The sequence below is a fragment of the Lutra lutra genome, chromosome 7, assembly GCF_902655055.1.
Source record: "Lutra lutra chromosome 7, mLutLut1.2, whole genome shotgun sequence".
Taxonomy (NCBI): domain Eukaryota; kingdom Metazoa; phylum Chordata; class Mammalia; order Carnivora; family Mustelidae; genus Lutra; species Lutra lutra.
The window spans coordinates 2905194-2918538 of NC_062284.1; the positions used below are offsets into that span (position 1 = coordinate 2905194).

Below are 13345 nucleotides of genomic sequence, written 5' to 3' on the forward strand. Positions count from 1 at the left end.
GTGGATAATAGTGCATTTTACAATGGGAGTATCATGTCTGAAAGAGGAGAAGAAATACATAAAGAGTTCTGGAGAATGATGTCATAAATATCATGAGTTGGGTTATTTGATTGGTGTCCTAACACCATTTTCCTCTTCGATGCCCTCTCTGCATCTGAGATGTGGGAGCCTAAGAACTACAGTTCTAGGATCCCTACCTGCAGAGTTATCCTCTGGGATGTGTTCTGCAAACGAGAGGCATTTGCTCAAGATTTAAAAGGCCGAAACAATGTAGCCAGTATTATTCCTGTGTAGGAGGTATAATTAAGCAGAAGCAGAATAGTAGCTTCTCCACATCCTTCCGTGACTTCTGGATTTACTCGCTTCTGAGTCATGGGAATCTGAGATCATCAGTACCTTTTTCCTGTGATTCCAGCATTTCTGATTGTCTTAACTCTACCTCTCTCCCTTGGCCTCCTAAAGAGTTTTGCAAGCTTGAAATACTTAGATTGGGTTCTCCTGACCAAACAGTGATGCATAACAAAGTTAGTAAGTATAGGGAACAAACTTATGAAAAGAGAAAAATGAAAGAATTGGTTCCAGAATTCTTAGCAAATCTTCCCTCTGTGAATATTTACCAAGTTGGCAATCGTTTTAAAACAGGAAAGCCAATCCCTGTTGTATCACAAATAATGAAGTGTGTTTGGGATATGAGCTCTGCAGGCTTCCTCAGGAATGATTTCTTTATAAAAAATGTTTCAATATGGAAGGAACAAGTTGAACCACAGAAGTCTGAGGGCAAGGGGAAAGCTGGCCTAATGCCTAGGAATAATTTTACTTGTTGAGAAGTGTAAAACATGGAGTCTCGTAGCTAAATCCTTTTCTTTGCAACTCCTCACAAATGGTAAATCCTTAAAAAGTCAAAAGCTCTAACCTGGAGGTAGGGGTTCTCCTGTTGGGTCACTGCTGTCAGTTCCAGCATTGGACACCTGGAGCATATGCTTTTTACGGTCCTTGGGAAATACACTTTTACTGTCCAAATGTCTTTGTTCTGAGAAAAAGAAAGAAAGAAAAAAGGAGCCCTTGTTTTCCAGTTAAACAATATCTCATTCTTGTCCCAGCTTGGGTGTTCTTAAAGACGACGACTACTGGGAAGTCAGCTCTTTCCAAAGAAATGCTCTGTTCTGGGGGCTTGGGCTCACACAGATCTGGGAGTTACGTGTGGGTTTGGGTGTGTGGGGGTGCTGTAGGGGTTTAGTTAGAGTAACTCTGCTAACACAGGATGTTTCTGCATGTTTTCAGGGTTTATAGCCTGATAAGGCAGGAAAAAATGGATTCACCAAAATTTCAGACCCTTCTGAAATGTCTCAGGTGGCAGCTGAGACTTGCAGAGTTCCTCCACTCAACAGGAACAGGAACAGAGAACAGGAACAAGAGAAAGAGCGAGGTTTCATGGCGGACCTCACGTGGTGGGAGTGTGGGCTTTCAGGAAGGCCATGAAGCTTTAAGAGCAGGGAGGTGGAGGAATGCCATGCACTGTGTCATGTAAGATGTTCTTAATTCCTCAGTCAAGTTAAGCGAAGGCATGGACTTGGTGGGAGGGATTCCTGAGAGAAGAGGTGTATGGGGTGTGGCTGAGACGGCCACGAGCTTCATGAGTGGAGAGGAGCAGAAGCAAGGAATGAGGCTGGCACTTCTCAGAGCACGGGGAAGGCATTCAAGAATCCGACAGGCTTGGCCAAGCCCATCAGTTGAAAATCTTCATTCCAAGATCCCAGAAGACCATGTGGGGCTCTTTGGGAAGGGCCACATGGAGGTACACCAGAGCCTTACTGATCAGTGATGATGGTTCCAGGGAAACTTTCTGTGAGTTTTAGGTCTCCTCATTCATGCAGTGGGATTAAAAATGACCACCACAACCCTGTGCTCTTGCAAATATCAGAAGAGTTAATGAACAACGAAGTGTTTTGGGCATGACAAGTGTTCTAACTCCGCACATTGCCATCTACCACCTGTGCATGTCCCCAGGTGTCTCTAACTGCCAACAAGAAAAGCCACGGAGAAGGCTCTTTTCCATCATCCTCTTGGTTCCACAGTGGATTCTATAATAATCTCATACCAGGTCTGCCAACAACTCAGTTTCATTCATCTGTGAAACACTTAATTAACACTCACTACACCTGTCTTAGGTGCTGGTGAGACAAAGAGGAATAACAAATGATCCCTAATGTCCATCTGATTGACTCCTGTCATCAACTCTCAATTGGTTCCAAACTCTGATGGGGAAGAGGAGTATTATTCACTGAGTCCTAAAACCTCAACAATTTAAGGCCCATTTTGGTGATCAGAATTTTTTGAACTCCAGAAATTATCCCTACAGATAGCAGAAACAGAAGCAGCTTGTTATCCTGGGCCAAGAGCACATTGTAATGAACTTCTCCAAATGACATTACTGACCCAACTGTAAGGTGTCTTAAGATTCGATTGATTAGTATTTACTGAGTACCTAGTGTGTGCCTTATACTATATTATATCCTCAGGAGTGCAAAAAAAAAAATCACACATGGTCTCTATAATTAAAGGACCTGCAATTTAGCCAAGGAAATGTAAGTTAAAAGGGAAAACAATCGGAGAGCACTGTGTGTTGGCACTTAATCAGAGACCAAATGGTTAGACCAGAGAAAAGAGGTCGAACAAAATCCAGGGGATTCACACAGGAGATAGGAACTCTTCTGTAAGAGACAGAAGTTGGCCCTACATTTCTCCAAAGAGAAAGGCAGTGAGGGACACTTCTTTGGAGAGCAGTGTTCCTAGAGGTCATACTTCTATGGAAACAGCATGGGAGGAGGGAGTCTGTTGGACCACAGGGCAGGAAACCATGTGGACTAGGACAGAGCTCACTGGTAGCTTGGAATGGGGCTTGGGGTCAACAGATAAGCAAATATAGAGGCAGTACATGAAGGGTCTTGATTCTGGGCAGAAAACCTTATATGCCAGTTCTTGGGCAGAGAAATATTAGCAAGAAAGTCACAGTTTTCCAAGAGAAGAACTGGTAGGACAAAATACCGGATTTAGTGCTCGTTTGTAAGTGGGCAGAGGCAAGCCATGGTCAAAACCATCTAATGTCCATCCTCAGCTCCAGAATCCACAAAACTGGGTCCTGCTTTGTACATGTTACGGGAAGCCCTTAAATCCAAAGCATTTGAACTTACCCAGCAGGTGGAGCACAGATGTTGCCACTGCCTTTCCAAGAGCATTGGTGGCTGTGCAGACATAGGTTCCTTCATGTTCAAGGGAAACATTCTGCAACAACAGGGATCCATTGAAAAGCAAGGAAACATTGTCACTCAGAGATCCTCCTCTCTTCAACCAAGTTATATTAGGCTGAGGGACACCTTTGGAATAAAAACAAATATGACAAAGGCAAATTCCTTTAAGAATAGGGCCACAGAACCACAGGACAAATACCATTTAGCATTTTAACCACAAGTTAGCGAACGGGCTTAACTACATATAACAGGACAGATGGCTATTTCTAGTTCTACAGATCATCCAGGGCAGGTAGGGAGTTCCATTAATGCAACAGGCTTTGGTCTATGATGCACCTGGCTGGGGTATGTCTGTAAGTCAACAGGAGCCAAAGAGGGTGGGATGGCTCCATATCGGAAAAAGGAAGAAATACAAAACTGAGTGGGGGTAGCAGGAGGGCAGTTGAAAAGAGGAGTTGGTGGAGTTGGAGGCAGAGACAGAGAGAAATGCCCAGGGTTGAGCTATCACAAAGAAGTCTCCGGAAAGCAAAAATATCTAACACGAATCTTTAACACTTGCACATCGACCACAAAACATCCCTCCTTCAGAAAAAAATATAAAATCCTTAGGGGGGAAAAAAAAACTTGGTTAGTGATCCTTTGGTAGGAGGATAATTTCAGGGAACACAGAGTGTTGAGTTTTGAGTCTGGGTTGACATAGTGAGGCACGGAGATTGTAAGCAACACCTCTGGACAGAGAGAGAAGCATGAGAAATAGAATTTCGTCCCCTGCCATCTTGAGAAGTCTTAGCATTTTGCTGGGGTATGAAATGCAAAACTCAGAAGAACCTCTCTTGGTTCTGAAGAGCTGTGGCAGCCTCAGAAGACCCGAGACCCAGCCATAGGTAAGTGCTTTTGGCGACATGCTCTCCTCCTCGGGGCTCTGCTTAGAAGGAATGTGCAGGCCTGGTGAAGTTTTATGCCAAGAAGCAGGTGTCACAGCTCTCATCACGACATTTGCAATGTTCCTGATCGTAGGTAAAATGCATGCCCCGAGAAGGCTGTGACACTGAGTCCCACAGCAGTTCCCTGCCCTGGGAAGCAGGTCTGGTTGGCTCCAGGTTACAGCTGAGGAAGCTGGGCAAGTCAACAGTGGGCTGGAGCCTGAACACCCAGAGAAGTGCTATCACACGTGCATTTGCCTTCCTAGTTACGTCTACAAACACATACACACGGAGATGTCGGACTCTCCTGAGGTCGCCAGCTAAAACACATTGGAACCAAGATTCACACCCACACGGTTTATCCCGGAAAGGATCTCTTACCCAAAATGTAGGTAGGTCTTGCATATTCTTGATGAACTCATTCCTAGGCACCGTGTGTTTATTGCCAAAGTAAGCAGACTTCTAAAAAATATGTTTTATGATGGTCTGTTGCTGGCAATAAAGCTATGGGAAGCTGTGAACACTTGTGCATTTCTCTTGTATTATCATCTCCCTGAACTTCATTACAGCTGACGCTTGAACAACGTGAGGACTAGGGATGCTGATTCCTCTCCCCCACAGTCAAAATTCCATGTGTGAGTTTGACTCCCCCAAACTTAACTACTGACAGTCTGCCATTGAGCAGAAGCCTTACCAATAGCACACACAGTCAACTACACGTATGTTGTGTGTTATATGTATTGAAGCCTGTATTCTTACACTACAGTCAGCGAGGGGAAAATGTTATTAAGAAAACCATGAGGAACAGAAAACGCATTTACAGGACTGCATCGCATTCATTTTTAAAAATCCACTTAAAGGTGGGCCTACACAGTCAAACTTGTCATTCAAGGGTCAACTGCATTTTGAATAGTTTTCAGTTGATCTGTTTGGTGTGTTTTTTTTTTTAAAGATTTTATTTATTTATTTGACAGAGAGAGATCACAAGTAAGCAGAGAGGCAGGCAGAGAGAGAGGAGGAAGCAGGCTCCCTGCTGAGCAGAAAGCCCGATGTGGGGCTCAAACCCAGGACCTGGGATCATGACCTGAGCCGAAGGCAGCGGCTTAACCCACTGAGCCACCCAGGCGCCCCTGTTTGGTGTTTTTTAAAGGTAAACAACCAGATGCGCCTGGGTGGCCCAGTTGGTCAAATGTCTAACTATTTTGGCTCAGGTCATGATCTCAGAGTTGTGAGATCAAGCCCCATATTGGGCTCTGTGCAGGGCACGGAGCCTGCTTAAGATTCTCTCTCCCTCCCTCTCCCTCTGCACTTCCCCTGCTGCTCATGCTCTCTCTCTCTCTAAAAAAAATAATACATAAATACATACACACATACAAATTAAATAAAAAGCAATCATACCTACACACTGATAATCTTATCTCTCCTTTTCCAATATTTGTACCTATTATTTCTAACTATTGCATTGCATTGACTAATGTCTCTAAAACATGCAGAACTGGGGCAGTTACAACAAGTATATTTGTCTTATTTCTAACTTTAAAGGGAATATTACTAAAACTTCCTCTTGAAGCATGATATTTGCTTTTAGTGTCTGATAGTTGTTGTCAACTCAAAGAAATTTCCTTTTATTTCTAGCTTACATGGAGATTTCTAAGTCTCTGAGTTGATCCTGAGTTAATTTTAATTTTCTTATTTTAAACTTAAAACATTTAAAGCTATTAATTTCCATTTGAGTACAGCTTTGACTATATATCTTGCATTTTGAAATGCAATACAATTATCACCATTCATTCGTTCAAAAAATGCTTCTGAACTACCTACTTCACGTGAGGCTTAATGCTGGGCTAAGGGTATGATGGTGGACTAAGCTCCACAAGAAACTTAATTTAAAAAAAAAAGGAAAAAGAAAAAAAACTTAATTTTAAGGGATGGCTTTGGAGGGAAACAGGTGATTGCAGTAAAAGGAGGTAAGGGCTTATGATAAAGGTGAACATGGAGGCCATCACCTAGCAACTGCTCTTAATGCAAACTGAGGAGTTGGGAAGATTCCCCACATGAAGGAATACCTAGTCTAATACTTCAGGACGAGGAGGAACACGTCAAGTGAAGGGGAGAGCAGCGGTGGACAGATTGTTTGAAGCCCAGGGAACAGCAGGCATCAAGTCCTAGACACAAAGTGAAATAGAGTGCCTTTGGGGAACCGTGGAGTTTTGTTATGACCGGAGCTTAAAGGACATGGACAAGGAGTGAGGAAAGATGAGAGGAGAGGTGAGCAGGTGGCCATAAATGTAAATTTACGATGCACGGTAAGGAATTGGGTTGGATTTGTTTTAAGGGAGATGGGAAACAATGTAACTATTTTAAGCAATGATCATGTTAAACAATCTGAAAATACCAGATTGGTGCTTGAGCAGTATCAGCCTGGGTGGCTCAGTCGGTTAACCATCGGACTCTTGAGTTTTGGCTCCAGTCGTGATCTCAGGGTCGTGAGACTGGGCCCTGCATTGGGCTCCATCCATGCTGGGAGTGGAGCCTGTTTAAGATCCTCCCTCTCTCTCTCCTTCTCCTCACTCCTTGAACTCTCACTCCCTCTCTCTAAAAAGAAAGAGGAAAGAAGGAAGGAAGGAAGGAAGGAAGGAAGGAAGGAAGGAAGGAAGAAAGGAAGGAAGAAAGGGAAAGAAGGGGAAGGAGAAAGAAAGAAAGGAAGGAAAGAAGGAAGGGGAAGGAAGGGAGGGAGAAAGAAAGAAAGAAGGAGGGAAGGAGAGAAGGAGGGAGGAAAGAGGGGAAGGAAGGAAAAATTAATTAATTAATTTCGGCCTGGATGTGATGTAAAACAAGGAAGATGGGGTCCAAGGGTCAGGAGGACCATGTTGGTGGTTATAAAAGCACCTGAGGTGAGAGACAAAGGTGGGACATGGAGGCCGGAGCAGTGGGTCTAGAGAGGCACAGGTCAGCTTCCTGTGTATCACGGAGGAAAACACCCACAGGACACAGTGAATGACTTTACAGGGGGAAGTGAAGGAGAGAAGGACGTAAGGACGACATGCAGATAGAGGGTGGTGCCATTAACTGAAACAGGAAAACCTGGGGAAGGGCAGATCAGTACGTGAGAAATTTCTGTAAGTGTGTTGAGACTGAGAGAGCTGGATGACATCCGAGCTCAAGTGACTGGATTTGGAGCCCGGGAGAGACATCTAGACTGGGGATGTGAGTGTTAACCCAGAAATGAGGACTGGAATACTGGAACTCGATGAGATGATTACAGGGAAATGCATGAAGTGAGCGTAGGCGAGGCTGCAGGATAAAATCTGTGGGACAGGAGGATTTTCGGCATGGTTGGTAACCGCATCTGATTTTCTCTTTGGTTCGCATCTTACTTGGGAAGGAATTGTAAAATTTCCAACTTGTTGGCATTTTAATCACCTGACCTTCTGCAAGGGAGTTGTGCCTTTAGTGCTGTAATCAGAAAATGCAGTCCACACAACTTCTGTTTCTTGAAATTTCTAAGGTGTATTTGTGGCGTAATATACAATCTTTTTTTTTTTTTCAGTAAGTGCTCTATATATTCCTGAATTCTATATATTTTTGGAGGCATATTAATTTTTTAGGGTGAAAGGTCCAAATATTTATGATTAAGTCTTATATTATTTTAGTAATCCTTATTAACTTGCTTTTCCCTGAGCTCTCCTGTTCGAAAAAAAGTGCTCCCATCTCTGTTCATCACAGTTTTTCCTTATGTTTCTCTTGGTTTTGTTTTTATGCATTATCTCTTACCTAGCACATGACTGTTCGTGCTGACTACAGGTTACTGTGGATTTCATTTCTTTAATGATTGTCTTTTTATCTTTTTTAAGGGTCTTCCATCCTGTCTTGCCTGATTTTACTATTATGACTGCTAGTTATTCTGTTTCTGTTTGCTTCTGCTTAATCTGTTTTGTACAATTTTTACAATTTTCTATATAACTCTATTTTGGGAATGTCTCTTGTAATAGTGTATCATTAGGTTTTATTTGGAAATCCAATCTAAGAGCCTTTGCTTTTAAGAGCAATGTTAACCCTATTAATATTTAGGGTAATTACAGATATGTCTGGGTTTACCTTTTCATTGTCCGATGCTTTCTGATTTTATGGGTCTTTGACTTTTGGTTATCCTTTCTTTGTTCCCTTTTGTCTCGTAAAGTGGAAATTAAATGCTGTATTTTAAGTTCTACTAATGTTATGATTTACTTAAAAAAATAAACTGATCGGGGCGCCTGGGTGGCTCAGTGGGTTAAGCCTTTGCCTTCGGCTCAGGTCATGATCCCAGGGGTCTGGGATCGAGTCCCGCATTGGGCTCTCTGCTCAGCGGGGAGCCTGCTTCTCCTCATCTCTCCCTGTCTGTCTCTCTGCCTACTTGTGATCTCTCTCTCTGTCAAATAAATAAATAAAATCTTTAAAAAAAAATAAACTGATTGACAGCAGTTTAGCAAAATTCCAAAATTACAATTGCATTTATCCCCTAAACTAGTAATCCCCTTTTCTAGGGATTAATGCAATCAATATGCCTGCATGCAAAAATGTTCTATTTATGCAGCTGTTTAAAAGCAAAAGATTGGAAACAAGTCACATCTCCAACAACAGGGGCCTATTAACTAACTTACAGTATATCAATGCAATGAAATATTGATGATATATTCAAATTACTGAAAGAAAAAGTGGCCAACCAATAGTACACCTAACAAAACTGTCCTTTAGAAATGAAAGAGGAGGGACGCCTGGGTGGCTCAGTTGGTTAAGCAGCTGCCTTCGGCTCAGGTCATGATCCCAGCATCCTGGGATCAAGTCCCACATCAGGCTCCTTGCTCAGCAGGGAGCCTGCTTCTCCCTCTGCCTGCCTTGTGCTCACTTTCTCGCTCTCCCTCTCTCTGACAAATAAATAAAAAAAAAAAAGAAAGAGGAATAAAAACCTTCCCAGACAAACAAAAGCCAAGTGGGTTCATCATCACTAGACCAGCTGCGTAAGAAATGCTAGAGAGGGGCACCTGGGTGACTCAGTTGGTTAAACCATTGCTTTTGGCTTATGTCATGATCCTGAGGTCCCAGGATCGAGTCCTGCATCGGGCTCCCTGCTCAGCAGGGAGTCTGCTTCTCCTGCTGACCTCTCTCCTCTCATGCTCTCTCTCTCTTATTCTCTCTCTCTCTCTCTCAAATAAATAAGTAAAATCTTAAAAAAAAAAGAAATGCTAGAGAGTTCTGCACGTTGAAAGGACACAAAACAATAACACAAAAGCATATGAAAGTATAAAACTCACAAGAAAAGGTAAACATATTCACAAACACAGAATACCATAATACTAATGGAGCAGGATAAATCACTTTTAGCTCTAATATAAAAGTTAAAAGACAAAAGGAGTAAGACTATAAATGTGAAAATTTGTCAATGGATACTCAATGTAAAAACATGTAAGTGTAACATAAAGTGGGAAGATGGAGAGGTACAAAGTGTAGAGTTTTTGTATTAGATTGTTATCACCTTAAAATAATCAATTATGACTATTAGATGACTTACGTAACCCCACGGTAACCGCACAAAAACTGTATCTACAGTAGATACGCAAAAGAAAACCCTGAAGCATGTCACTATTAAAACAATCGACAAATCACAAAGGAAGACAGGAGTAGAGGAAAAGAGATGAAAGGACCACAAATAAGACAGAAAAAAAATGAAGGAAGTGACAATACTAAGTCCTTACCTGTCAATAATTACTTTAAACATAAATGGATTAAGCTCTTCAATCAAAGGCACAGAGTGGCTGAATTGATTTAAAGAAAAGATCCAACTATAAGCTGCCTCCAAAAAAGACTTACAGACATAGACTGAGAGTGAAGGGATGGAAAAAGATACTCCATGCAAATGGTAACCAGATGAGAGCAGGGGCATCTGTATTTACCCTAGACAAAATAACTTTAAGTCAAAACTGTTACAAAACTGAGGGTTTGGAGGGGAGAGCAGTGAGGGGTTGGGTAAGCCTGGTGGTGGGTACTAAGGAGAGCACATATTGCATGGAGCACTGGGTGTGGTGCATAAACAATGAATCTTGGAACTCTGAAAAAATAAAATAAAATTAAAAAAAAAAACTGTTACAAGATGTAAAGATCGTATATATTGATAAGAGAGTCAATTCTTCAGGAAACTATAACAATCATAAATATATAACCATCATAACTATATATGCTCTAAGTATTGGAGCACCTAAATATATAAAACTAATACTGACAGATCTGTAAATAGAAACACAAAGCAATACAATAGTAGCTGGGGACTTCCATATCCCACTTTCAACAATGGACAGGATGCCCAGACAGAAAATTAATAAGGAAACAGTAGACTTGAACTGCGTTATTAACCAAAGAGCCCTAACAGGCAGACATAGACTATGCCACCCACCAAGAGCATGATATACATTCTTCTCAAGCGCACAGGAGACATTCTCCAAGGGACATCACATATTAGGCCACAAAACAAGTCTCAACAAATTTAATAAGGCTGAAACTACACCAAGCATCTTTTCCAACCACAAGGGCATAAAACTAGAAATCAGCACCAGAAGGAAAATTGGAAAATTCAGATATGTAGAAATTAACCAAGACAGTCTTGAACAACCACTGAGTCAAAGAAGAAATGAAAAGGGAAATTAGAAAATACCTAATACAAATGAAAATAAACATGCAACATGGCAAGACCTGTGGGAGGCAACAAACGCAGTCCTGGAAAGGAAGTTTATAGCATTAAATACCAGTGTTCCAAAAGAAGGAAGATCTCAAATAACCTAGCTTTACCCTTCCAGGAACTAGAAAGAGATGAACAAGCTAAAACCAAAGTTAGAATGAAGGAAAAAAACCCAAAGATTAGAATACAAATAAGCAAAATAAGGAAGAAAAAAAAAACAATAGAAAATATTAACAAAAATAAGAGTTGGTTTTTTGAAAAGATAAACTAAACTGACAAACCTTTATCTAAACTTACTAAAAAATCACAAGAGGATTCAAATAAATAAAAAATGAAAAAGGAGACAATAAGTCTGATGACACAGAGGGCACCTGGGTGGCTCAGTCAGTTAAGCATCTGCCTTCAGCTCAGGTCAGGATCCCAGGATCCTGGGATCAAGTCCCGCATCAGACTTCTTGCCCAGTGAGGAGTCTGCTTCTCCCTCTCCCTCTGACACTTCCCCCTGCTTGTGCTCACTCTCTCTCAAATAAATAAAAACTTAGAAAAAAAAAGCCTTATGACACAGAAACCAAAAGGATCACAAGAAACTATTCTGGATAATTATACACCAAACCTAGAAGAAATGGATATATTCACAGAAACATACAAACTACCAAGACCGAATCATAAAGAGAAGTTCAACAGATGTGAATAATGTACAAGAAAATTGAATCAGTAATCCAAAACCTTCCAACAAACCAAAGTCCAGGATCAGATGACTTCACTGGAGAATTATACCAAACTTTTAAAGATGAATTAATACAATCCTTCCTAAATTCCTCCAAAACATTTGGAGGAAGAAATACTTCTAAACTCATTTTATGAGGCCAGCATTGCTCTGACACCAAAGCCGGAAAAAGCTCTATAAGAAAAGAGAACTACAGGTCAGTATCTCTGATGAACACAGATGTAAAAATACTCAAAAAAATACTAAAAAAAAAACAAAAAAACCCTCAAAAAAATAGCAAACTGAATTCAACAACACATGAAAAGGATCATCTAACATCACCAACTGGGATTTATCCCTGAGATACATGCAAATTGATTAATGTGACAAACCACATTAACAGAATGAATAATAAAAACCACATAATCATTTAAATATATATATATATATATACACACATGTATATATATTTAAAATAAAATGGATTAAAGACAAACATAAGACTTGAAACTGTAAAACTCTTGGAAGAAAATATAGGAGAATAGATTCTTCTTGAGATTGGTCTGGCAATGATTTCCTGGATCACCAAAAGCACAGGAAACAGAAGCAAAAGCAGACAAGTGGGATTATATCAAACTAAAAAGTTTCTGCACAGCAAAGGAAACCACAAAATGTAAAGGCAACCTACAAAATCTGAGAAAATATTTGTAGGCCAATTATCTAATAAGAGGTCAATATCCAGAATATATGAGGAAGTCCTAGAACTCAATGACAAATAAACAAATAACCCAATTTAAAAATGGGCAAAGGACTTGAACAGACATTTCTCCAGTAAAGACGGCCAATAGGTATGTGAAAAGATGCCCAACCTCACTCATCATCAGGGATCATCACTAGGGAAATCAAAAGTGCGAGGAGATAGAACCTTGTACTGGTTATGATGTCTGTTCTCAAAAATACAAAAGATAACAAGTGTTGGTGAGATTGTGGAGAAACTGGAACCCTCCTACACTGTTGGCAGAAATGTAAAATGGTATAGCAGTTTTGGAAAGCAGTATGGAGTTTCCTAAAAAAATTGAAAAAAAAATTGAACTACCATGTGATCCAGCAATCCTACTTCTGGATATAGTATATATCCAACAGAATTGAAATTGGATTGCCAATGGTCTCTGTGCTCCCACATTCACCACGGCATTGTTCCCAAGAGCCAAGATAAGAAAACAACCCACGTATGTATTGAAAGGTGAAGGGATAAGGAAAACATGGTGTATACACACAGTGGACTACTCTACAGCCCTGAAAAAGGACACCCTGCCATTTGTGACAGTATGGATGAACCTGGAGAACATGCTAACTGTAACAAGCCAGTCACAGAGGGGCAAACAGGGCATGCTCCACTCAAATGACCAAAATAGTCAAGTTCACAGAAGCACGGAATAGTGGTTACCACGGGCCAGGAGAAAGGAGAAATGTTCAATTCTATGAAGTTTCAATGAAAGCAGAATGAATTAGTTCTAGAGATTTACTGCACAGCATAGTGGCTATTGTCACCAGTACTGAATTATGCACTTAAACATGTGTTGAGAGTAGACCTCATGTTAAGAGTTCTTACCACAAAAAAAGGACTACACAGTTAAGTTTTGGAGGTGATGGATATGTGTATCAACTTCCCTGTGGGGACGGTTAATGAGCATATGCATGTATCCAATCTCATCAAATTGTATATATTAAGTATATGCAATTTTTTTTACTTGATCAC

General features: G+C 40.8%; 1 protein-coding gene across 3 annotated transcripts in view; it reads right to left on the reverse strand.

The window, feature by feature from the left end:
• Positions 1–13345, reverse strand: part of ADAMTSL3 (ADAMTS like 3) — a 342411-nt gene that overhangs the window by 20209 nt on the left and 308857 nt on the right. For 2 of the 3 annotated variants that reach the window (XM_047736616.1, XM_047736614.1), the window contains 2 exons: positions 3192–3374; positions 914–1030 (listed from right to left, as the gene is read on the reverse strand). In XM_047736616.1, the coding sequence (XP_047592572.1) occupies positions 914–1030; positions 3192–3374 (300 nt within the window). The remainder of the gene's footprint in view (positions 1–913; positions 1031–3191; positions 3375–13345) is intronic. The other variant, XM_047736615.1, reaches the window with a different exon arrangement.